Here is a 25,946-nt window from a genome sequence, read left to right on the forward strand (position 1 = left end):
GCATTAAGCCAAAAATGTAACTGTAGTCCCTATGGCATCATTTAAACTCCAATCATTAAGTACCCTTTTCAAAATTGTCATACGTACTGTAATTAGCGCGACAAAACTACCACAGCAGACCTTGGTCAAAAGTGAATAAATGTCTATGAATAAATAGGTCATCGACAACACATAAGGAAAATGCTGCGATGAATTTGGGATACAACCTACATTCACAGAAGGTTTTTCCCAAGTCGGTTAATCCATTGCTTTAATGGTATGTAGGGTCATGTGTAGGGTCATCTGGGCAGGTCTGGCTGCCTCAATGGTTCTCAGAGATGGAGTAGCAGCTGATCGGATGCAGCAGGAGCCCTAGTGGCCGACTGCTCGGGGGGGTACTGGCTGTTGGCGTGGGTGTCCGAGGGAAAAGCATCTTTAGCCGCAGGCAGCCGAGGAGAAGAGCGCATACTCCTTGACCACAACTTCTGCGTGTTGGTTAAGGATGAAAAGCAAGACAGACAACCCTGATTCATCAAGTATAGTCTGCCATGGGCTGCAAGAAGGGCGATACTTCAGTCACAAACCCGTTATTATACCTCTACATGTACTTTTGGGAGGTAAGTGCTAGGGAGAGAGCACAGCCAGTGGTCATCCGAGGAGCCAAATATACGCTTGTATGGTCAGATGAATCATCCTTCGCTAGGCTTGGCGTCAGAAGGGCGCATGCGGTGCGAACCAAAAGGAGCCGGCACCTGGGGTGCCCATTTCCAATGGCCAAGGCTTTATGGAGGGGGGGCTCTGTTATTATGTGTTTTCCTTGCAAGTTCTGGGTCTACCCAACCCGACAGAGGGCTTTGTAAATGCCAACAAACACAGAGCCGTTTCTGAGCGATTCAGTTCACCCCTCAAGATGGGAATGGAACACTCCAGGATGGGATAGGATGGAACGTGATGTGATGTGATGTGATGTGACGTGATGGGATGCCCCCCCATTAGTCACCACATGGTTCATTGAGCAATGACAGAAACCAAGCACCATCACTCGAGGCAGGGTTTTCAATCATCAGAAAGACCGTGGTCGACTGGTGTTGTGTTACGTCACACCCAAGCAACGTACGTGATGTTCTGGACACTTGTAGAGCCTATGCTGTGATGCACCAAAGCTGCCAAGCTGACTTGTGGTGACCCAATAAGCCTTTGGTGACACCATGTTCATCCATGTATTGCAAAATTGGAAGTAGAAATATGGATACTGCCGCAACCCTAATCAGGATAAGAGGACAGAAGACAGATTGATGGATGGATATGTTAGGTTATATGCTTGAGTCCTGTGTGAGTGCTGCTGTTGTACCCTTGATCATGGTATTTCGGTAGACCTCTTACTAAGGCAGAGCCAAAAGAACCATCTCATACCATGGAAAAATGTGGAAACCAAAAACCAAATGAATAGCATACTTTCAGTCTTAGTCCGCAGGATACATTTAAGTACATTTTTGTGGACTTAGTTAGGTTTGGAAATGTAATGAAAGTCCTTTGCTGGACTGCATGAGGACCGAGTCAATTTTGGTTCCTTATACTGTAATGTGGCTTTTCCACTGTTATCAGGAACCGAACTGCATCTGACCCGTGCCGTGAACTGTTGGTTTTCCATTGCAAAATCTGCAAGCCATACCCGAGCCGTACCCATGCTGACAAGGCCCTACCTACTAGTGGGCCTGAAAGTGTGATCATACTACATAGTAAAAATCAGAATGGAAAGTATGTCTGTCTCTTCAGTTTTCTGTCACTGACTCTCCCAAACCCGGCAATGCCTTTCCTGAGCTGACCCTCCGTTTATGGAAAAGCACCATAATATTGATGAGCAGCCTGACATTAGGCCACTGGTAGGCTCATCTGAAAACCAACAGAAAATAGTTTTGGAAATTTGCTCTTAAAACGGGTTACTGGCAAAATACTGAAAAGGAGATATCGAGGCAGAAGGGCAAATCTCCAGTCATGTCTTGTGCCACATTCTAGGTGACTGACTACAATCTGAGAGGGCTTTCATGGATACCAAAATCCTCCGGCCTGTCGGGGAGGAAATGGCAGGGAACCGGTGGCTACAAACACTGCGATGCAGTTCTGCTGCAACGAGCCAGCGCCACAAAGTTCCTGTGCATGGAGGAGCGCGGGCGATTTGAGGGGCGTTCAGAAATCGCAGATGTGCGCGGAGCATGTGGGCCGGCCTCCCCCGCGTGTGCACAGCACATGCTGGAACCCCGGGCTTCAAGTCCCCCCCCCCCCACCAACCCCTTCCAAGGTAATCAGAAATCTGCCTTTCAGAAGTGGCTTAAAAAAACTAAAAAAAAAAAACAGGCCCACTAGGAAGGAACTGCAATAGTCTGGCATTAACGAAAGTAACCAAACTAAAGAGAGAGACTCCACAGGGTGAGCTTGGATTCTGGGATTAAGGAGGGGGGTACCACTGATGCCAATGGGAGGAGAAAGAGGGAGGCTGTACTCTATTTGATGCCAGCCTGCAGTAAATGCCGGGAGATCCTCCAAAGAGGACATCTTTCACGCGGAATTCTATTACTATGAGCAAATTCAATTTGGTATTCGACACTAAGCTGATAATTGACCTGGGAAAGATAACTGAAGAATCATTCTACACGGGAGCCCAGAAATCATGCGAGCATGCATCCTATCACAGATGACAATTCATTTGGCTCCATCCTAAGCCAATACCACGCATTACTCCAGTATACACTCGATAATGCCATTGCAATCTTTCCTTGCCGTTTAAATGGCACGCAAGATCCCTTTTCTGGTAGCGATGACCACATTTTGACCCAAAGGCAAAATCAGATCCTCCTATGGTCGCAGCTACATGGACCTTATTGCCGCTGCTCTCGATACAATCTTGTTTATGAAGCATTTGGGACAGGGGTGTAAACAGGGGCGGGGCCACAGGGGCACTGGCCCCAGATGAAAGTTGATTGGCTCCAGACCTGCCCTCTCCCCTGTCACTCACTGATTCAAAACACATCATTGGCTAAAAAGAACAGATCCTCTGTATGAATTGTAGCTCCTGGAATTTGCCTCACCTTATTATATCCTTGAAAACCAAAAAATACAGGCAATGCGCAGATACGAGAGCAGCTACCTCGCGAATTGTGTAACGAGGCACACAAACAAAAGGGGGCTAACTTGGCATGTTTGTCACCAGCCCCAAAATTCTTGTGCACCTACTGTATTTCCGAGGAACGAGCACAGGATCCAAACGGAGACCAGAAGCCCCCAACCCAGAGTCCCAGTGGTGCAGTATACGTGCACCACACTCTCATTCCAGCTGAGCACTCTGGCAGTCAGACTGAATAAATTTCTGGCCTTGTCTAGCTAACGGTAATATTGTTGCTGTCAGTTGGCCAAACTGTGGCGTCCTCCAGAACTGGAAGCAGCCAGCCTCAGGCAGTGCCCTGGGAGGGTGGCCATGGCTCGGCGGGTTTGGCTTCTACGCCCGGGATCAGAAGGCTGAAGGTTCAAACCCTAACCTCGGCAGAACAGTCACACGTTCTCTGGGTCTGTGTCTACGTCTTTCAAAGAAGAGCAAGATGGGATATGCCAAAAGTAGCATTCCAATACACCCATGCAAACAGCAAATAAAAGCATCTTTTCACTTCAAACACCAGCCGGCGATGGGTAGCAAGTCGCAGAGTTCCTGCTCAGATGGACGACGCGCTAAAACACCGGAAACCTGCACTGGGAAGAGGCTGTGTAATATTTCAGCGCGCCTGTGACTGTCACGGACATTCACGCCTCGACTGTCAGTGGGTTTGCTCGTTTATATGGCGTCTCTCACTAGAACGTTCCTGATAAGATCCATCTCCAGCAATCCAGTACAGTTCAACAGGCGCGTCAAGACTTGTGATATGTGACGCTTCATCCATGGCGCTTGAAATAGCTGGTGAGGTTTTCTCCACTGTATCCCGATTTATTTAAATGTATCTACAGCAAAACATAGTAATTTTGCATCAGTGTTGCATCACGCACGTAAACATGCCCATAAAATCGGCACAGAAAATGCTTCACAACTATATTGCAGCAAAATGCTTAAACAAGAAACATTCACTCCAGCACTACGCAGATCCCGAGTTTCTAATCCTGCGATGTTCCCGGCGAAAGACTCCATCATCCGATATTGATTTCTTACGGAAATAACTCTGCCAATATCGGCAACCAAAAAAAAAAAAAAAAAAAAAAAAAAAAAAAAAAAAAACAGCATTAAGTCTGCTGCATTTAAGTAAACAAATTAAGCAAATCCCATTACGGAGCCAGCTCTCATCTTCGGAAAACAGGAGCACTCCGTAATGTGATCATTCTCGGGCGCGGTCCTCAGGGAACTCCATAGCTAACGGAATTCGCCACAGTCAGACATTCACTTAATTACGCTTCATAGCTGTCCACTGAATTCTGACCAGGGTTCAGATTTAAACATTTAATTCCTTTCTTTGAACAACACTTAAAATGTTTAAACTAATAAAAAAGGTCTAAATTTTCTTGGCCCTTAAAATGTTAAATTATATTTACATACTAAATTACCTAAACCCCCTGAACAATTAAACGCACGATTGATTTATTTATTCTAAGATGGTTCAATAGAACGTTTCTTACTATCATGTAAGACTAAGAAATGAATCGGATTGAATTAACGTAATTATCGTTTGTACTGGTAAGTCTACTGGTAAGACGGCACCTGTCTAAATAATGGCCACTGTGTGTAAATTTGGACGCGTTCAATCAAACATTCAGAGCAGAATCATCTCTGAGGTAGTGAAAAGTCGGCTTCTCTCAGACCCGCTAACCCTCAGCCCCTCCTCCTTTTTTGGAGAGACAGTCCTGCTGACTGGAGTCCACCTCAGCAGCAGCCTCACAGTCCCACCCCCCCAATCCAAGTAATGCTCAGCAGGAGAAATGGCTGGACCTGAGAATGGGAGCCCCAGATAGAGCTAACGGGGGTGGGACATGCAGAAGGGAGGTGCCACTTGGAAAGGAGGGGGCAGGAGAAAAACAGGACTACCCATAAACATCCAGAGTTATAAATCACGGAAGGGTGCGACTTCACTGCTGCCCCCCACTTTGTCAGGGCTAAGGGAAAAACACCCCCCCCCATTCTAACACATTCACAGGTGTGTGGCTCAGTGTGTCGGGACGCCATGCCTGTGATCGGAAGGCTGCCAGTTCAAATCCCACCGTTGCCAGAGTGAGGTTGCTGTCGAGCCTCTAACGGCCAATTGCTCCAGGGACCGTCTGCCACTGCTTTCCTGAAAATCTGTGTCGCTTTGACTAAAAACATCTGCTAAATAAATAACATTAAAAAAGGAGAGATGGGGAGGGGGGGGAGGAGTGAGAGGAGGATAAAGCAAGGACAGGCGTGAGTACCAGTGATGGGCACAGGCAGACAGCGGGACGCACGTGGGAGGCAGCCGGAAGGGATGGCATCAGCGGTGCCACGGTTCATGGAAAATATAAATGCACTCTGCGGATGCTACTCAGTGGCTCTATTCTTTGAGGGGAAATAAAGGAAACAAACAAATGAACAGGCAGCCAACTCGAGACAAGCCCCCGTCCACCCAATCCCAAGGACTCGGAAGTGACAGACATGGGAACGACAAAAAAAAGGAAAGTGGAGGTGCTGTTCATAAGGCCTGGCCGTCACTTGCTGCCACACGCGAGGGACCCGCGGGCCAAATGCGGGTTGCGGAACACAGGTGTGGTGGAATCACGCCAAGGACACGCATAGTGACGCGGAGGCTAGGGGACACTCGTGGAGGCTGAGCGATGCCAGTGACCAGCCAGAGGCCAAACAGCAAAATCACCCCTGTACGCGGCCCCCTAGAGACTCTCCCTGTGTGCAGGGGCGGAGCTATGGCAGACAGCTATTTCACGCACTATTTCCTCTCAATGAACAAGCCGGCGCTGCCAGCTGAGGTCCACGGTGTAGCCCGCGTGACCACACACAAACCGCCGTGTTTTATGAATGGCAACATACTCCCCCTCCCCCTCCACAAACACACTCCCTGGCCATGATAATCCAGGAGGACATCTCAGCATGTTCCACTTTCTAAGGAGCAATAACCACTAACCCTTCCTGGAACATGTACCCTAGACGAACATGTGGATCCACATAAAACCTAAAACGTTTAATTTATTTACCAGTCACTTTTATCCAAAGCAACACACATTGTGTTTCTCTTAGGAACGTAGGATCAGCCGGTCCCTCGAGCAATGGGGGGTAAGGGCCTTGTTCAGTAAAACCACTCCACCAACCTTGGGACATGAACCGGTGATCTTCTGCACATAACTCACAGTAGCTTAAAACCGATGAGCCCCCCCCCCCAAATTTCTAACAACTACTGTAAATCTGTAAAGTAAATATGTCGACAAATAAATGACATTGCATTAGGCAGCGGAGCCTTCAGACACGGAGGGTAGAAAAATCAGCTCATCCTCCTGTTACTTTAGGTCAGCAACAGCCAGGGCTCAAATATCAAGGTCTACAAAAATAAATGCCAATTAGGCAGTTCTCCTTCTGGTTCGACAACCCTCTGCGAATTTTATATCGGCTCTTGTCCCAGATGCTAACTAACTTAGCCACAGGGCTAGGCTATCGGTTACGTCAAATCGGAACTTTAGGTTTGCAAGTCTGCTGAAACGGAATAAAAGAAAAACGTCACTGTCAGGGATGAGAAAAATGAAATCCCAGTGGTTTGGGGGGGGGGCGGGGGGGGGGCGCAGCAAAGAAGAAGTCACTATGTGGTGGAATTCTAGAAATTTTCGGGAAAGGAAATGCTGTAAACAGGTAAGAGCAGCTGGAAAAGGAATCTAGGCCACATGTGATTTGGGGGATGAAGTGAATCTATGTAGCAGGTCGGAATCTTTAAAAAGTGAGTCCTGCAGGGACTTAAAAAGACCTGGGCATTGCTTCCTTAATAAAACAAGACACTGACTCAACCACGGCAAGCGGATCTAGACAGAGAGAGCTCTTCTGCGTTCGAGGATCCCTCTGGGTAATAGCTATTCTTCTAAAGCTAATTAAAGGCTGGACGGACCCTTTTCATCAGACGTCTTCCATGAACCGGAGACCCCTGAGGAGTTAAACACAGATGGGTTGGGGGAGACCCTGTCAAAAGCAGCTTCCGAAACGACCCCGAAAACGAGGCGACTCCGCGCCAATACTCCCACGCGCTGAAAGCGCAGGACCAACAGACTTCGCAGCCGTCTTTCAATCACTTGGCAGCTGACATCTATGGAGCTGAGAAAACAATTAAGGACAAAACACACCACCCCTTGTCTTTCCTGACAGAATGATTTTATTAATATATATATATATTTTTTATTTACTTAACAGATACTTTCATCCAAAGTGACATGAGAAAGCAAAGTCACAGGCCCTGGTGCAGTTCATTGTTAAGGGCCTTGCTCAAAGGCCTAGTGGCGAAATCACTATGCTGACCTTGGGATTTGAACTGACAGCCTTCCGATCACATGTAGATTGTGAGCGAGGGGTCCGAAACTGACCGACAGATATCAGAGCATCACAAACAACTCAAACCGGACGGAGGAATCCAGCAGGGACACGGAGGAGCCAAAACGCTCTCGGCAGATAAATAAAAAGTCGAGGTCATCTTCAGGCTGTAGACAAGCTCACTATTGTATGATCCTGTCTTGAGCGGGACAATACGTCCCTCAATTAACACACTAGAATCCAGACGAAAATGAAGAGAGGAGAACAGAGACAACTACAGCACGGCCAATGAGGGTTGTGACAGGCAATCTGATGGGGCAACGACGTGCTGCAAGACCCTGTCCAGGCAGGGCAACCTTTCCATGCATTTCCTAAAGTTTAACATCTTTGCAGATGGCAACAAGGACGCGGAAGGGAACGCAGCGTACCCAAATTCATGAGAGCAGTGTGTATCCTGGTGATTAATGACATGGACATATAACTGGAAAGTCCCCAGGAGAGGTACAGATGTAGAAGAGTTACACAACGAGTCAAGTTAAGTCAACTAGGTTTTATCGTCATACCATCCATGTGTACAGTGGCAGGAAATAGCATTTCCCCAGGACCACGGTAAGACATACAACAGCATCGACGGGGAGGGTTTTCACAAGGAGCATTACAAATGGCCGAGAAGCATGCACTATTGGATAAAAGACTACGGCAAATGTAAATGAGAAGGAAGGGGAACTGCGAGGGATTGGGTGCGATAATGTTACGTAGGCTACCCTGGAAATCCGCTGCAAACCGCTGCCTTGTATACTATACTCTAGGGGGCGGGGTGGAGCTTAGACAATCGCATAGCTGGGACTTCAGGATAATAGGTGAGCAAGTGCCATGAATTAAGTGCGTTCCCCCAAAGAATACCATTTAGATAAAGGCACAAAAACACAGAATAGCTGACTGACTTTAAATGGATTTAAAGAGATTCCTAAAGCATAACTGGTTACAAAGAAAAATCACCAAAATGATGGGAAGGACCTGTGTGGGTGAACAGTATTTACGACGTGCAGTATTCACGTGACAAAACGGCGGCGGCAGCTCGCAGGGGACACGGAACCTTGCTAATATCCTTCACCCATTTGTTGGGGGGGGGGAAGAGCATCTCAGTGACAATGACAGTCCAGTAGCTGTGTGTGACAGGGAGAATTCACCTGCACAGCCCGGTCCTGAGTAAGACACAAGCTAGTGCTTAATTGTTCCTTGTGTGGGTATTCGGATGACAATCTGGAAACTCGATCCTCCTAATTAGAGTCAGCTTTTTGTCCTTTAAAGGAATAAATTAAAAGAAAACCGATCCACACGCACAGAAGTCAAATGCACCCTGGCACTAAATTATGGGCTGTAGGCAAGCTGACCAAAACCTCTCATTGTAACTAATCAGACAGCCAGAGAACCTCAATTAGCTGAACAAATCTACCACCCCCCACCCCCCTGTTGTCCTCACTTTACAATCCCAGACCTTCAGGGTGCTGATTTAAAAGCGGAATTTAACATTTGACCCGATAGGCACACATACACAGAAGGAAATCCGTGATCCTCAAGGCAACAAAGTCAGTCCGAATTGACAGCCCATGCAGCAATAATTCCAAAGTGACGTCGAAACCGCTGAGCCAACTGGATCAGTCCATACGGCAGGAGAATATCATAAAAACAGGGCAGCTTGACTCCAGACAGTCAAATAAAAATCACACAATAAACCCGAATTGCGTGCTTCTTAAGGAACTTACTGGGAAGAGAATACATTTATGCTGAATTCTGCAGCTGTGTTATCCTTGGGTGGTGGTAGTGGATGGGGGGGGGGGGGGGGCTGTTCGCTGTCATGACTAAGTGCTGCCATCTGCTGGACTTCACACAGAAGTGATCATCTGATCTGACCACCATTTTTGCCCTGCAGCAAGTGCATCACTGTTTCACCCAGCGGAATCCGGCAGCTGTGGGTGCAGCCTGGATGTATTTTAGGGGTTGGGCAGGCAGGTGGGGGTGGTATGTCTATATTCAGCACCTTTCCACCTATTTCTATCCCTGTTTACCACTCAAAGTGCCCTAGAGCTCCTAGGCTCCAAACAATGACTATACCCTACTTTACAGTGGAGCTTAGCATGCATGGTGCATAGTCTGGGTTCCTAAGAGCCCCCCCCCTCCCCCCACGCATGACCGCCATGAGACCTGACCTGAAGACCGAGGACCATCCTCCAGCGTTCTGACGCTGCATGACAAGAGAAAAAGAAAGGGAAAAAAAACACTCGCGAGCAAAACCAAGAGCTGCATAACGCGACCAGAAAAGTCAATTTTATACCGTCAATTCTGCCGTATGCACAGAACACACTGAGGACAAACTGCATTCCTCTCAGACCCACAGAGATCGCACAAGCAAACGACAAGCAAGACAACACAAGTTACAGAAATTACAATTAAAATTAATACTATGAAAAAAAGATAAATAAGCCGGTACAAATATGGCGGATCCACAGTGCAAAGGTGGATAGCAGCACACTGTAGTATGTAATATTTATTATGTAGTATGTAACATATATGTGTTTAATATGTAATATGTATTTGTATATGTAATACGGCAGATGCGGGGCGGCATGGTGGATAGCAGCACACTGTAGTACGTAATATTTATCATGTAGTATGTACCATCTATGCATGTGTTTAATATGTAATATGTATGTGTGTATGTAATATGGCAGACGCACAGTGCAACGGTGGATAGCAGCACACTGTAGTATGTAATATTTATTATGTAGTATGTACCATCTATGTATATGTACATATATGTTAATATGTAATATGTATTTGTGCATGTAATATGGCAGATGCACAGTGCAAAGGTGGATAGTAGCTAGTTTCTGCGCAAAATGCACAAAAATTGTGCTAATGCATAACAACATAGTAATCTTCAAAGTCTCATGTAACCTGCTGATATTCGGTATGAGTTTCAATGAGACATTTAAGGGTCAGAGTTCTCTTAAAGAGACTGAACTACAGATAAGTGTGTGACTAAACAGGGTGTAGCTCAACTGAACATCCTTTTTAGCCAAAAATGTCACTGAAAGTCACACAAAGTGTGAATAATAATCATTAGTGATTCTCCCAGGGTCTATAACATTTAGCGAGCCAGGAAATGCTGATTGAATTTTATTCACTGGAGTACAGTGATGTAACCAGTGAGTACAGGCGGCCCCCCTCCAAAGGTGCGGTCTGGGGTGTCATGTATGGAGGGGCCAAGGTTTTCCATCGGCACAGACCGTGCTCAGAGGTGTTTCTGGGTCGCTCGCTTCCTGCCCGTCATCCTGACTTCCCCTACGCACCAATGACGCAGCAGCTGCTACGGAAACAGGCCGGAATAAAAAAAGGTCGACCAGGTCAGTTATGGATTTTCCGCTAAATCCGTCACCTGGCAATAAGCTAACTCTTGTGCAGTCCCCAAGCCAGGGGTACAAAAAAAATTGTGACTGCTTTTACTTCAAGATACCAATGACAGTGACAATGACAGGCATACAAAAAGGCCTTCTGGGAAATTGTTCCTTCCCCTTGTCTAGGAAAGTGCTGGAAATCACAAGATCTTTTCGAATCATTCTTAATGAGAAATTCCCTGGACTGTAGTGGCTTGAGGCGTTTTAAACAGATTTCACTTAAAGAAAATTTCAAATTCCTGGACACAAACCCAAAATACTGGCTCAATCCCACACTAATTCCAGTAAAATTAGAGAGTAACTTTTATGGCTTCTGTCTGAATATCAGCCTTATGGCAGCTTTTCAGTCTTAAACTCTTTTTGTTTTGAACTGAAGTGGAAAGTGCAAGGATCGCTTTTGAGAAGCGCGGGCGAACCCAAGGACGAAGGGGTCTAAAAGGGTCCAAACGAGGCAGCTCATCAATCCCGCCAGTTTCCAAATCCCACCCGCTCTTGGGGTGGGGACAGCGCCACTCACTGGGGGGGAAGACTCAACACTAACTTGACACTCAATCAATTTTCAACCACGGGGACCCAATTCACTGTGAACCAGCACAGTAAACGCCACAGGGACCCAATTCACTGTGAACCAGCACAGTAAACGTCACAGGGACCCAATTCACTGTGAACCAGCACCGTAAACGCCACAGGGACCCAATTCACTGTGAACCAGCACAGTAAACGTCACAGGGACCCAATTCACTGTGAACCAGCACAGTAAACGTCACAGGGACCCAATTCACTGTGAACCAGCACAGTAAACGTCACAGGGACCCAATTCACTGTGAACCAGCACAGTAAACGCTACAGGGATACAATTAAATGAAAATGAAATGAAAATAAAGGAGGCATCACTTTCAGATAAACGACAAGCGGGTGCAGGGTCTACGCAGCCTTACCTGTATCGTTCCGAAGTCGACGTTCTCGTAGTGGAAGTGGGCGCATTCTGCTAGCTTGGGAAAGTGGCCCTTTGTGAAAGACAGCCTGGAAGAACAGAATGAGGTTGGGGGGGATGGAGGTCAGTGATTGCCAATTAGGGGAGATGAACCCCAAGTGGAGAGGAGCACCTACTTCTTGACGTTCTTGACCTTCATGCTAGCAGTGCTGCTGCAGGCCCTCAGGAGCGGCTCCGTGCTCAGCTCCGGGATCTCGGCGCTCCGCGCCTGCCCAGACAGACGGTGCCAATCAAACCCACATGCCCCCCGACAAGATACACACTCAGGCCTCCCTCCTGACCGGACCGGGCGGAGCAGGATTGGCAGTGGCTCGCAAAGTAGGCCTACCACACATCCTCTCCTGTCACCGCCCCCCCCCGCCCGTTTCCCAGAGCAGCGGGTTGTAGAGACACGTACGTCGCATCTGCGGCTAGACTCAGGGGAACCCGGAGGTTCCTGACCAATCAAACACCAGGCACATGTGGGAGGGGCGTGTCATTAAAAGGCAGCAGAAGGACAAGTCTCACCTCCATCTGATTTTCAGCCACATCGCAGGCTGCTACAATGATGCTGTTACTCAAACTGATTTATACTCAAATACACTGCTGGCTACAGGGACTGAAGACATTCAGGGTCGGCATTGACTGAGGTCACAACAGCAATGCACCGAATGGTTACAGGTTTATCCATTTAACCACCAAGTTACCAGCTTATAAATTACTCAACCAGAACAAAAAAAAAAAAGTCCAGGGAACAAAATTAACCAGCTGGGTTTCTGCAACCGGACATTTTCTCTTCTTCAGACCATTTGCTGATCTATGTTAGGATCTTAGTCCTACACCCAGCCTAGGAGGCATCCTCGACTCCAGAAGGCATCAGCTCCTTTGACTCTAAGGGTGACACTACGTAGGGCAACCTTCTGAGCAAATGTTGGGCCATAGACATTGGGCAACAAATTTCTATTTGAAAAACCTGGGCAACTTTTTGTGATCATCTAGATCCAGATGTGATCTCACCTGGTCGGCAGCTGCCTGGCAACATCGCTCAAAAAGTTCTCGTCACCTTAAGAGACTTTAAAAGGGGGTGTTTCTACCCCCAGTGAAGCCATCTCTCCAAAAGCCAGAGCAGTGAAGGAAGCACTTCTTAGGAAGAGAGATGCACTTAATGGAAAATCATTCAAATACGTCCTCAGGAGAAACAACAGTTTACGTTAATAAATGAGAACAAATGTTCATCTGGCACAACTCAGAGGAGCACAGTGACACAATGGCAGTACTGATGTTCTTGTTTACTAACAAAAACAGTCTGTTTGGCAAAAGTATCACGAAACACCGTGGCTGAAAAGTGAATTTGCTACATGCTCCACAAACAAGGCCAGAATGTATGAAAATGGGGAGAAAAATCACATTAAATAGTCAATAGTGTAACACTATTAAAAGCGCATATCATTTGGTTTATAGCTGAGCTTTCTTTCAAAGGGCAAAATTTATTTACACAATTAAGCTCTATTGCTTCAGAGTGATAAAGTTCTGTCATGCCCGTTGGGAGTTCCCAAGAATGCCAACAGGTCTCAACAAATAGGAGGAAGACCTGTCCTCCGAAAGACTGCAGGGAGAACAGCCTGGTCCGGAAGAGATCCAGGTCTAACATAACTCGTGGTAATCAATCCGGTGGTGTAGACTTAAAAGTGTTGGTTTGCAGCAGACACAGAAGCTGCAAGACCACAACCACCGACCCCTGTATTTGTAGCCAAGACTGCAGAGCTCACTGAAGCAACTCAGAACTCCAGTGTTCAGGTGAAGATACCAGGACAGCTGAGGCGACAACCTGCTGTTGTCGCGGGTTGGCCTCGCGACCGCATGGACCGCGCGAGAGCCCGACAACTCACTGATGCAACAGACTGCAATCCACAGAAGTGACTGAGGAATCCCTCGCTTGCATCAGGTGTGGACCCAGTGCATCAGTGCAAAAAGATCAGATGACAGTGCAAACACCCAGTACGTTACTGCGGTGGTCATGACAAGGTGCGTATTATGTGAAGCCAAACAACAGTGGAATAATCTCCAATAACGTTTGTGCGATCCGCGTACTCATTTCCCAAATAAAATGGGGGGTGGGGGGGGGGGGGGGGATGAGAAGTGGAAGTTGCCATGGAGACCGATTCTTCTCAGTTATGTTTCAAGATTCATTATATCAGGGCTCATTTATAACATAATCACGACGAGGGAGACCTTAAGGCGCAGATGTTGACGTGGGATTGAACACTCGGGGAAGTTATGCAACCACCTAGGACACGACCCATGTGGCTCAGGTCTGTGTGATACGTGTGCCCGCGTGAGACAGGGCTAGCTTACCATGGCGCTGATGGTCTCCTCCCAGTCCGGCCTCTCTCGAGGGTGGATGCTCCTGGTTAGCTCGGGCACGATGTCATCCTCCTGCGAGTGACGGAAGAGTCTCAGACCCCTGGGATGGGAAAAAGGTGGGGAAGTAGGTCAGAGGTTGCCAGAAATGCGGGATTTCATGCCCGGATCGGCAGCCGGACTGTGTGTCCACGAAGTTACTCCTGCTAAACCAGATCAACGGAACAGGTGAGTGGACGAGAGAGACACTGACCACAAAGTGAAAGTTGAAAGCATTTAACATTCCAGTAAGAAGAGAATGAACTTGCGAGCAAAAGTCACTGAGAAACCAGAATAGTTCATTTGCACAAAGATGCGTAAACTTCTTCAGCAAACTTGCTTGTCATGGTCCATGATGAACACAGATACAGAATCATTATGTTAAAAAATAAATTGAAACAGGCAAAAAAATAAATAATTTTGATATCCAGCTATCAAAATAATAAGCAGCTGTGGAGTTTAGATGAAAGAGCAGCGGCGAAACACCTAATTCAGGCGAATGAAGGTAACGAGCCGCCATTTTTGAAAAACCATGACCTGCGCACTCGTTCATTCTCAAAGCTCAGGTATAATTACAGCATTAGCAGAGATGAAACAGTGTTTCTTCAGCACCTCTTAATTGGGACGGAGGACATGTGTTGATCAAGGTGACTCACAGTTCCGCCCTGCACCCCCGCCACTGGTACAGTTGTCTGTTCGACCAGGAGGCAGAGAGAAAACCACACTCCTCAGACCCCGGCTCAAACGAACACAAACCTCCCGCGTCATTGTGCAAGGCTTAATGAATTGTCTGCCATCTCCTCACTCGTCAATGCAAAAACGACCTTGATGGCTACCTCAACAGTGTCTGTTCTCTTCCACCAGTGACAAACACCAACGAATTAAATGTGCCGTACAGCTCGCATAAGTACTTCCAACAGAAACCGTAAATCAAAGGAGGGAGGCGACATCTGAGCATCACAGCAAGGGCTCTGCCTGGCAAATTCACCGAAGTTGAGGACGACGACTTCCTGTTGCCATTGCAACCACGTCATGTCAGGGTTACGAGTCCTCTACAAATCCCCCAAAAATCCCGGAGAGCTAACAGAGCTAACAGAGCTAACAGAGACACAGTTCCAAAAAGGAGGGTCTATCATTTATATGTCGCGCTATACGGCAGATTTTTACAGCTGCCCTTGGGGACGCTTCGATATAAAGTGCATCCATCATGGGATAATAAGACACACACATACAGAAAAAAGAATAAAGCTGGCTAGCATTTATTCCTGGATACCTAGTACTAGTGTAAACTCTGCTCAAAAGATAAACGACAAAACAAACAATTGCAATTACAAATTTCCAACTGCAATTACAAATTTCCAATTGCAATTACAGAGTGATTACAGCACAATCACAACTGCAGAGCAATTGCAAAGGAACACAGATGGGGAAAACATGCATAATACAGAGGCTCCACAAACAGGAAAATCTTAGAATGGCACAAGGGGATATAAATAAATAACGACTACGGCATTCCGCTGCGGGGACTTCCGGGCAAAAAGCGGCCGCTTCTCACAGCCGCAAACGGCCGGCGTGTAACACGAGCGCTGTAAACACATCCGCTGAACTGCGTCAACGGCGACACACTCCGCAGGCAGCCTGCCGAGCATCGAGCATCGAGGTTGTCCGGACGTAAAAGGTAAAAAGGTAGAAGAGGGAAACCGCGTACAGCTACGTGTCGTTAGCTGTGAAAGCCGCCCGGCCAGGCGCCCTTCCCCTTACCCGTGCGTCGGCGCGCTGTGCGGATACTCCCGAGCATCTCCAGCAGCCTCAGCTGATCCTGATCAGACATCTGCAGCTTGCTCCTGCAGTGATATGCATTCTGCGTCCGGGAGAGCGCTAGGGCCACAAATCACCCCAGCGGCTTGGAACGGGGGGGTGGGGGGGGGGGTGTCTGCCAGAGGCCAACCTCAAACTGTCACTGTCGGCACGGGCCCAGCGGACCGGCTCGGACGCATCCCCCGATAAATCGAGCAGCACGGCGAGGCGGGCCTTGGCGGGTGGGTTGGCAATTGGGGGGGGGGGGGGGGGGGGCGATGCAGAGTGCTTTGCAGCATGACGTGGATGCGAGGCTCCGTGCCTCTGGACGGGGTAGGAATTACATGCTGTGCCCCCCCCACCACCACCAATCCACTTAACTTTTTAAAAAGCCACATCTGGGTTGCCTTCCATTTCTTGTTTTCGATCTTGGAATTATGTGGAGTGATAAAAGAAGGAAAAAAAAAACACTGATGTAATTAGCTCAGACGTGGCGTAAATGAGATCACAGGAAAGTTGCCGCTGACAGCAGCTAGTAAAGGTTGTGCGCTGCTGCGCCGCCACTTACATTTCGCTAAAGCGGGGCGGCCCCCCCCCCCACACAGACGGCTCATCCGCAGTCCCGTGTCGCGCGTCTCCCGTCACTCACATGCCCCCCGTGGGGAACTGCTCCCACAAGATACTATTAAGCAAATTCAAGGTCATTAAGAGGCTTGATAAACCATGTGGTTGCCGGTTACTTTCTGAAGGACCATTATCGTGGCACCGGGTGAGGATAACTCAGCCGGAACGCGTCAGACTGCCCTCCCCTCTCCTCCTCCCCGTGCACACGTGACCGTCTTCATTACCCCTTAAGCTCAATTTATTCATCACTATAAGATCCTGGGCATATCAGGCACAGACTACATTACATGTGCCTCTGAACAGTGACTCTAACCCACTGACATCATCGGCGGACTGTAGTCTTCCGCCAGTGGGGAGGACCGTATTCCTGAGCGCGCTCAGTGTTGAAGACTGCCGTGAGACTCCCAGTCATCAGCCAGGGCAATTCTATATAGCGGTATTTAATCCTCCCTTCCATTCACTCTGGCTTCCATTTCAGGGGAATTCACATTGTGATTAAAGAAGCGACGGAGAGTGCATTCTGGGAGATCTGCAAAGCTAACGCAGATGACACAACTTCGGCAAAGGTCAGAATAGGAAAAGTGATCAGACCGAGGTTTTGCATGCATGAATGCCGTGCTGGCGAATCAGCTGAGTCATAGTGATTAGGAAACAACCCGTCAACTAAATGTTCACAAATAAAATTCTAACTTAATTACAATTATGCTAATGCTGGTTAGCTTTAGCCACACGTACAATTAGCTCTTAATTTCTCTGTTGAAGCAGACGGCAGCATCCTGAATAAATTGTTGTAGCTCCACTCCATTGTAGTCCTACACATTTTCACTCAGTTCATACGATGTATCGAACGAGTCAGTTTAGAATGAGTGGCCCCCAACTGTTAATTGCTAACAAAAGCTAGTAACTGTATATACCCCCCCCCCCCACGCCAACACTAGCAAAAAGCACCACTGCTGCTGTTAGCCCGTTAGCCTTCTCATGGACATGCAGAGCAACAGCACCCATACATGACTAACCAAGCCTTTCAAATTGTAACAGATTGCGATCAATCCGGGTTAAACATGTGACACTACATGTGATACATGAAACGAGTGGAAAAAGAAGTGTGTCATAATTAGCTACCACAGCAAACGTCAGCCTTTCAGAAACGACAACATGCAAATGGAATTTCCCCCTGCTGTGATATTTGAATGGTTATCCTCATGACGCCAAAGGAAGTACGGCATCAAAGGACTCCCGTCGGGGGGCATAATCTGGTCTCCAAGCCAGGCGAGTATGTTCTGAGTGAGAAGGCAGCATGGGCGAATCCCAGGCTTCGCCACACCGGCTAAGGCTTCTCCCTGAAGCTGATCCCCAGGAACGATACGGAAGCCAGCAGAGATTCTCATTGGCAGGGAACCTCTCACTACCTACTTATCAACCTCAAGATGTTATCAGAACCCAGTAAGCAAGCAAAAGGCATCCGGCACAATGGACAGGCCGTGTTGCATTAGCAAGGCCGGCACCTGACTCGAGCTGCGCCCACTTTCAGGAGAGAGCAACAGCACCAATCCAAAGCAACACTGTTTCTGACATCTACCTCAACGACATTAGCAGATGCTATCAACTATCTTAGCCCCCAGTTTCTGTTTGTGTCAGGCAACAGATGCCGCTCATGGTCGCTAAGTCGGGTTGTTTGTTGGCAAGAATCTAATCGAATGGTTTAGGTAAACAAACTCAGAATACAAATGGGACTCTGCGGAGATCGATGGCTTGAGAGGACGGCAAGGTTCTCAGCCAACAGGAAAGGTCATTTCTCTCACACTAAACCAATAGGTCCCCTTCAACACCTCCTGAAGGAACCTGATAAAAACCTCACGGCCGTTCATCGAGTTTCTGGACCCGACAAAAGGGCTGAAATCAAGGATGGAGAGCGGACCAGGGAGAAGTGCTGCAGAGCAGATATGAAAATGCTTCGTACGTGCAGTGTGATGCCAAGAAACTGGGGGGGGGGGGGGGGGAGGGGGGCTGACTGGCACAAGCCAAAGCCTCTGTACATCTACCAGGAGGGGCTGGCTATAGAGTCCACAGGCAAGAATTTAGGTGAAGGAGCACCTTCTGACCAAGAGCAGACTCTTAGCCACACGCTCACAATGCAACATCTAAACTGCATGCGATTGTGAATTCATCATTCATAATCAGCAGAATATACTTCCGCTAATGAGTACAGAACCGATGAGTTATACACATAATTCTACATTTAAAAGCAAAATACTGCATTAAATCCGCTGTACAGTGTTTGGTTCCTTTATTAATCTAGTTTCTTCATTTTGACACACATCTGAGCACGATCCCTGCCAGAGCTTATGACCCACTGGCCATGTGACCTCTCTAACCCTAATACGCAGCACTTCATCATACGCAATCAGGACCGTTAACCCTCTGGTCACCAGGTGCAGCAGAAGTAGTACAGATTAGGCACCACTGTGGTTACAGCGCTAAGTCACACCGGAGGCTAGAGGGCGCCGATGCTCCAAAACACACTGTGGTGGAAATTAACTGGTGCAGTTTAGCTTTTTTTGCAACCGGTGACCCACGGGGGACCTGGGGCTTGCTCCTCCAGGCTCCCCCGGGACCGAGGTTAATGCCACCCGGGTTGCTCATCTGCTGATTCATCCATCGGTGGACATGGATTCCGCCCGTCCTCTGTCTGCAGCCTATTTTTTATTTAAGCTAAGCACTGCCTCATTCCGGTGCGACTCCCCTTCATTATTAACGAGCCTGATCTCCAGGAGCCAGACGGATCGGTACGCCGGCACATGGCTCACCGCACCAGGACCAGAAGTCCATGCGGCTTCACCCCTCACTCCCGTTAAGCTCACATTCCCTTTGAAACAAAATACCCCTCTCCTCCCCAAAATTCTGCCACTTGCGGTACAACAGGGAAAGGAAGATTACAATGAGGGAACGGAAAGGGAAAAAAAAGATCTGGGATTGCTGGCATTCCCGATTTATCCGTCTACAAGCTGGGGAACAAAACCAATAGTTTCACAAATCCTATGTTCTCCCCCCCATTCAGTTATGATGCTTCTTGGGGGGGGGGGGGGAAGGCAAGGAAAAAAAATGTGTGTGAGAAATCAAACAAATGAGAAGACGATTCTGACTATTCTCAGGCGTCTATACAGCAGGGAGACGTTTTCTGGAGTGATTAAAAGTTCACTTTCTACGCAAGATTTCTGAAATTCTCGCGAGAGGCCACCATCCCCGGAGACTGACGTTCTCGGGTCAAGCAAAGAGAAATGCAAGACAGTGTCATGTTTTAAAAGACCGGAGGCAGTGTGTGGTGCGGGGTGGGTACAGGATGTCCTACAGCCAAGTACTAGACTGCATAAGGTCAACGAGGAAGAGACCCCCCCCACATCAGTACGGCTCACACTGTCCCAGCCGGGGCGACCCTGACGAAGTCCATTCCCTTGACGACGCTTGCGATATCACGCTAATATTTAATATATGCTAAGTCAAGGTTGCCATGGCAACGTCAAGCATACAGAATTTGGACCCGGTTCAACTGAAGCGCAGAAGCTTGACTAACCGGGGGATAACCCTGGAAGGTTACCCTGCTGGACGCGTTTGGGGACTTTGCAGGAACGCGGAGAGCCCTTCGCGAGCGTGTCTGCTCAGGTGACCCTCAGCCATAGCCTCTTAAAGCCAGTAGCGTGCTGGAGCAACATTAAAAAACCAGAGAACCCGGGCCCAGCAACTCAGTACGTCCTGAACATAATGCCGAATCAAACCTAGACCCAATGCAGCAAGGCACTAGTTAAACAGTTCTGTACAATTTCTGGGTCGGCTCCCAGCATGCAGCATCCATACTAATCGCTCCCAAAGTGTGCAGACTAGCTGGGGGGCACAGCGCAACCTGACCAGCCTGTAAGGCGCTACATTACCACATCTCCGTCGCATCTCCACAGAGCCCAATGCTGGTCGCTCTGTGCACACACAGGTACATGCAGTTCATCGCTGACACCGGCAGAATATAAACTAAAACTTGGCAACAGCATTGGGGGGGGGAGCAGAGGGCATGGGGTGGAGGGGGCAGCGTGAGTGCCTTACCTGTCAGGAGTGTCGTGGCTCCCTGATGCACCCAGAACTCCCAGCGCTGCACTGCCTACTGCCGCAGCAGACCCGCTGCCTGCATCCATGATACTGACTCACCGGAGGAGTAGCCTGTCGGGGGGGTGGGGGGGGGGGGGGGGAAGGGGGGAGAGAGAGACAGAGAGAGAGAGAGAGAGAGGAGAGAAGGAGGGAGTGAGATGGGAGCGAACAAGTGCGGAGAGAGCAAGTATCGGGATGAGAGACACAAGCAGATAAAGGAAGAATGGAGAAGGTGAAGAAATTAAATGAAAGAAAAGTATATGAAGAGGGGGAGGCAGAGGAAACGAGGGAAGAAAAGAAAAAAAAATCAAGATCTTTTCTATCTGTTCAGATCCCAACCAAGACATGCTAAAGAAAAAAAAATGTCCCTCTTCTATATCAGACATTAATATTTAAATCAGTCCTGCAAACAAGTACTTTAAACAGGCATGGAATCCATTCCCACTCAAAGTACTCAAAGGGCACTTCTGATGCTCTTTAAAGTGAATTACTGTTTAAAACAGCTCCTGTTTAAGTAGCGGTTACATTTATTTTAGTCTTATCTTGTGCAGAAGAGTTTGCTTATTCTGCTACCACAGTGTTTCCCAATCGAGTCCTTGGGGACTCCAGGCGAGTCCATGGTTTTTGCTCCCTACCAGCTCCCTGGCTACTGGAAGCTGGAAGGGAGCAGAAATGCGGACTGTCTAGCGGGGAGCAAAAATGTGGACTGGCCTCCAGGCAGCTGGGAGGACCGGATTGGGAAACACTACCACCAATTCAGAAGTAGTTGTAACCTTATTATCAGGGTCCAGGAAGACGGCCCAAACCAGGCAGATTTGGGTAATGGGCATTGCCAGTTTTAGCATTAACTGGTAGCTATGGATACCGATCTGTAGTCCAGGGGTTGCCACACGAATGTCCTGAAGGGGCTCTGGAATAAGTATCCCTAAACTTGTAGTATTCATTATTTTACTGTAGAAATCTGCTTAAAGTGTAAAATTTCAAGTTACTTCAAATCTGCAGCCAGTTAATGAATTTCAACTTAAAAAAACAATCCGTGAGAAAGGCATGTTGAATCTCGATCCTGGGGGCCTCAAGGGCAGGTCGTTCTTCAGAGAACTGGTTCGGCGGGGTTAACGGATCGTTTTCGGTAATCGGGAATTGCGGTTAGTATTTCTGCAACCCGAATAGCTACCCGCGGCCATGACTCTCGCGTGCCCGCTCAGCGCGGCGCGCCAGGCGGCCACAGGGAATCGGATTAAAATTTGGCTGTGAAGCCTCTTAATCTGCTGAATCGGGGTACGCATGCCACCCTGAGATATTCACCGCCTAGGCACCGGCCGTTTTGCCGGAAACGGAGATGAGTGAAAGCGGGAGAGAGTGAGCGCAGGAACGGCAAGGACGCTCCACACAAGCGAACAAAGTACGTAATGACAGACTCCATTAAATCAGCCAGGGCTCAGTCAAATCCCCCAATGCAGACAGTCCCAGTTGAACGAACAGAGGATGAATGCTTTACAAAAAGAAAAAGGGAAAAAAAGAAGGGAAAATATCACTTGGTTTTAGCTAGACCCAGGTAACTTCCATTCTGTACACATGGAAGATTACAGTTCATTACCTTGTAGGAGACCATGCTTAAAATTTGCTGCGCTTAATTATATGGAAAAACTTGTTTTTCTGTACCTGCAGCGGGTGCAGAGGGGGCTTAGGGCTCATGGATCGCCCCCAAGGGCACACTGTTAAGTTTAAATGCCCCCCCCCCTTCACTTTGGATTGCTCCACCCTGGTTCACACAAGTGTATAATTTTATTTCAGTAACCTAAACCTGGAATCTGAGCTCCCCCTGTCCACCCTGTTCCAAAATAAGGAGCGAGGCTCCTGGCGATTGGTGGGATTATCTCGCCCGGCTGAATCACTCCACGTCACGCTACCACTTCTCACTGGTCCCCCGTTCTGTTAATCCAGGCACTGACTGACAGCTCACCCTAATCCCACCTGCCGTAAAATTCTGAGGATTCCCGGAATGTCCCCGGTCACTCATTCCTCAGCACGTCACCTGATGCCGATTTACGCACAGAAACGGCAGGAAAGAGGACAGTCAGGGGCCCCAGGGGACATTCCCAGGTGTATAACTGCTCCTTAAAGAGTTATACGGGATTTGTTTAAATATATATATAAATAAAAATCAGCCAGCACCTTAAAACATTCACCCAGTCGTATTTACTTTGGGAGAAATGATGGCTGCAGACTGCAGGGAGCTGGCAGATTTGAGCCCTGCTCCAGGAGGAATCAGCACACAGTCGTTCCTGCCGCTCAGGGGGGAAACAGCACCCCCCCCCCCCCCCCCCATGGCTGCCGGGGGGCTACCTGGCGTGCAGTCGCCCACAGAAACCGGGAACTCACGAGGTTGCGGAAACTCTCCAGCTGGACGGACTGGGGGGGGGGGGGGGCATGCTGACCTTCTCAGAGGACTTTTCACGATCTGAGTGCCCCTACATTGAACAAGAGACGGGAGAGACATGGCTGGGTGGGGGCACAGAACCCCCATCATCATTGAGATTGAAGACCAAAAGACTGTAATGCTTGGCTTATCCAAGGTGATGCACAATTAATCCGGGTTAGACAGCCCCTGGAGTAAATGGGTGGGGGTGGGGGGGTTAGACAGCCCCTAGAGTAAATGGGAGGGGGGGGGCTTGCAGGGGCCCAGCGGTGACATCACTCTGCCAAGTACAGCAACACTCTGCCAGGAACATTCCAATCACAAGTACAGCATCCTAGCCCACTGAGCGACACACCACCCCCAATAATTAGATTGTTTTTTTTTTTATTTTTACCTGATGGGACCCCCCCCGCCGGCTTGAAATATCTTGGAATCATTTCCACATAATCATGCAGAAAGTCCTCACTTCCACTGCAGTCAGCATCTACCTTTTGCCCCCCCCCCCCCCCCCCGTGATTTTGCAGCACTGCCTCACGTGGTCTGACGAGATCCCAAGTGCCCCCACCCCCCCACCAGCCGCTGTGGTGTCCCTATCAACATCACAACATCCCAAGTCACCACTCTATCCACCCCCCCCATGCCAGCCAAGTGTGCCCAGAATTATGCACGGCGGAGACGCCCCACAGGACTCCGGGACGCCCCACAGGACTCCGGGACGCCCCACAGGACTCACCACAACGCCCCACAGGACTCCGGGACGCCCCACAGGACTCTCCGGGACGCCCCACAGGACTCTCCGGGACGCCCCACAGGACTCCGGGACGCCCCACAGGACTCTCCGGGACGCCCCACAGGACTCCGGGACGCCCCACAGGACTCTCCGGGACGCCCCACAGGACTCCGGGACGCCCCACAGGACTCCGGGACGCCCCACAGGACTCCGGGACGCCCCACAGGACTCCGGGACGCCCCACAGGACTCACCACAACGCCCCACAGGACTCACCACAACGCCCCACAGGACTCACCACGACGCCCCACAGGACTCACCGGGACGCCCCACAGGACTCCGGGACGCCCCACAGGACTCTCCGGGACGCCCCACAGGACTCTCCGGACGCCCCACAGGACTCCGGGACGCCCCACAGGACTCACCACAACTCAAATGATATTTTTCGACCAGCAACTGTTTTAAGGGACTCCGTTCTCCCCCACTGCCAAAAAATAGTGCTGGTCTTGATGTTTTTGACAAGACGACGACCATCATCACTCCTCGCGGCTCCCTTTCCTCACACACAGAAAAAGCCGAACACGACAGGAACGCCGAGTGCGGTGGATCTCTCAGGATTCCCTTTTTCTTGCGTATGTAAACACCGCGTCGTGTCAGGCCACATGATTCCACCTCTGCAGGGTGGGAGGGGGGGCTCACCCGTGCCAGATTACATCTGAGCACTCTCTTGGCTGCTTTCTCGGCCCCGTTGGTGATGACCTCATCTGGGGGGTGCCGTGGGGTGAGGCCTACACACATCAGATGGGACAGACAGACCCTCATTTAAAGCGACAAGCTTCAAAAAGACCCTGATTCCCAGCAGATGGCTGAACCCAAACAGTACTGCCACAATAAAATAACTGAACAGTCTGGATATCTGAGCTGCGCTGTAATCCTCAGCCTACGAGCTGGGCATCCTATAACTCCTACATAAACACATGAAAATACACACCCGTATATTAACCTTGGACTTCATACAAGGTAGGCGAGCATGTTGGCTGGCATCTGCCTTATTAATACAAACAAAGCAGGTAAAAGCATTTGCTGCAGTGCTGAATCAGCGCCAAGGAATTTTAATCAGAAAAATAACAGAACCTGTGCCCTGCAAGGTGCCCGCGAGTGTTCAGAGGATGCGGGGTAGGGGAACAGAAGGCTGGGATGTGCTCTGGAGGGTGGGGGCAATGTGACACCTGGGGGCCTAAAATGTTAGCCAGGTGCTCCTACTGTAAGATGGCTGAGGTTAAACGATCTGCCCCCTCTAGCCAGGCAGACGGGCAGTTACCGGGGACCGGGTCCTAACGCTCATTACCGACACCTTCTCTTAAAATAATTAACTTATTATTAAATACACCAACTTCGAAAGCATCCGCATGTTCATATCCCACCTTTAGAAACATTAAAGGCAGCTCCAGAGAAGTATATATAAAAAAAAAACAAATAAAACACAAACTTGGAAACAGTGACACACTGCCAGGAGGGGGGGTAATTTCACAGTCGATGGTGGATTAATTTGTGCTACACTGCCGTGTGGCCTGGCGGCGGAGGCGTCAGGGGAATTGCGAGCCTGTCGAGACACAGAGCGGTGCGGAGAAGCAATCAGAGATTCATCCAGAAATGCACCGGGCAGCTTCCTGTAAACAGTGTCCTGAGAGGGCGCCAAAACAAAACTAAACTAAAACTAAACAAAAACGGGGCCTATAAAGGAAACGAAAGTCGTGCCGGGCTTCTAGGCAAAAGTGGAGCGGAGCTTAACGTCTGAATCAGACCCGACGCCCGGCCTGAGCTTCAGCCTGGGAGCTGAAGGATCCAGCGTCACAACAACTGCGAGCGATGACTCAGCAGTGCTTAGCGACTGTCGCTGTGGAGCGGGGAGGGGTGGGTCACCGA

The 25,946-nt window shown here is 49.0% G+C and overlaps 1 protein-coding gene across 3 annotated transcripts in view; it reads right to left on the reverse strand.

Moving 5' to 3' along the window:
- The window catches only part of arhgap32b (Rho GTPase activating protein 32b), a 105,130-nt gene that overhangs the window by 48,177 nt on the left and 31,007 nt on the right, over nucleotides 1–25,946 (reverse strand). For all 3 annotated transcript variants that reach the window (XM_048983877.1, XM_048983876.1, XM_048983875.1), the window contains exons 2-5: nucleotides 20,831–20,944; nucleotides 14,273–14,381; nucleotides 12,055–12,146; nucleotides 11,883–11,967 (exon numbers count right to left, since the gene is read on the reverse strand). In XM_048983877.1, coding sequence (XP_048839834.1) covers nucleotides 11,883–11,967; nucleotides 12,055–12,146; nucleotides 14,273–14,381; nucleotides 20,831–20,919 — 375 coding nt within the window. In that variant the 5' untranslated portion in view covers nucleotides 20,920–20,944. The remainder of the gene's footprint in view (nucleotides 1–11,882; nucleotides 11,968–12,054; nucleotides 12,147–14,272; nucleotides 14,382–20,830; nucleotides 20,945–25,946) is intronic.

This window comes from Brienomyrus brachyistius, chromosome 18 (genome assembly GCF_023856365.1).
Source record: "Brienomyrus brachyistius isolate T26 chromosome 18, BBRACH_0.4, whole genome shotgun sequence".
Lineage (NCBI taxonomy): Eukaryota > Metazoa > Chordata > Actinopteri > Osteoglossiformes > Mormyridae > Brienomyrus > Brienomyrus brachyistius.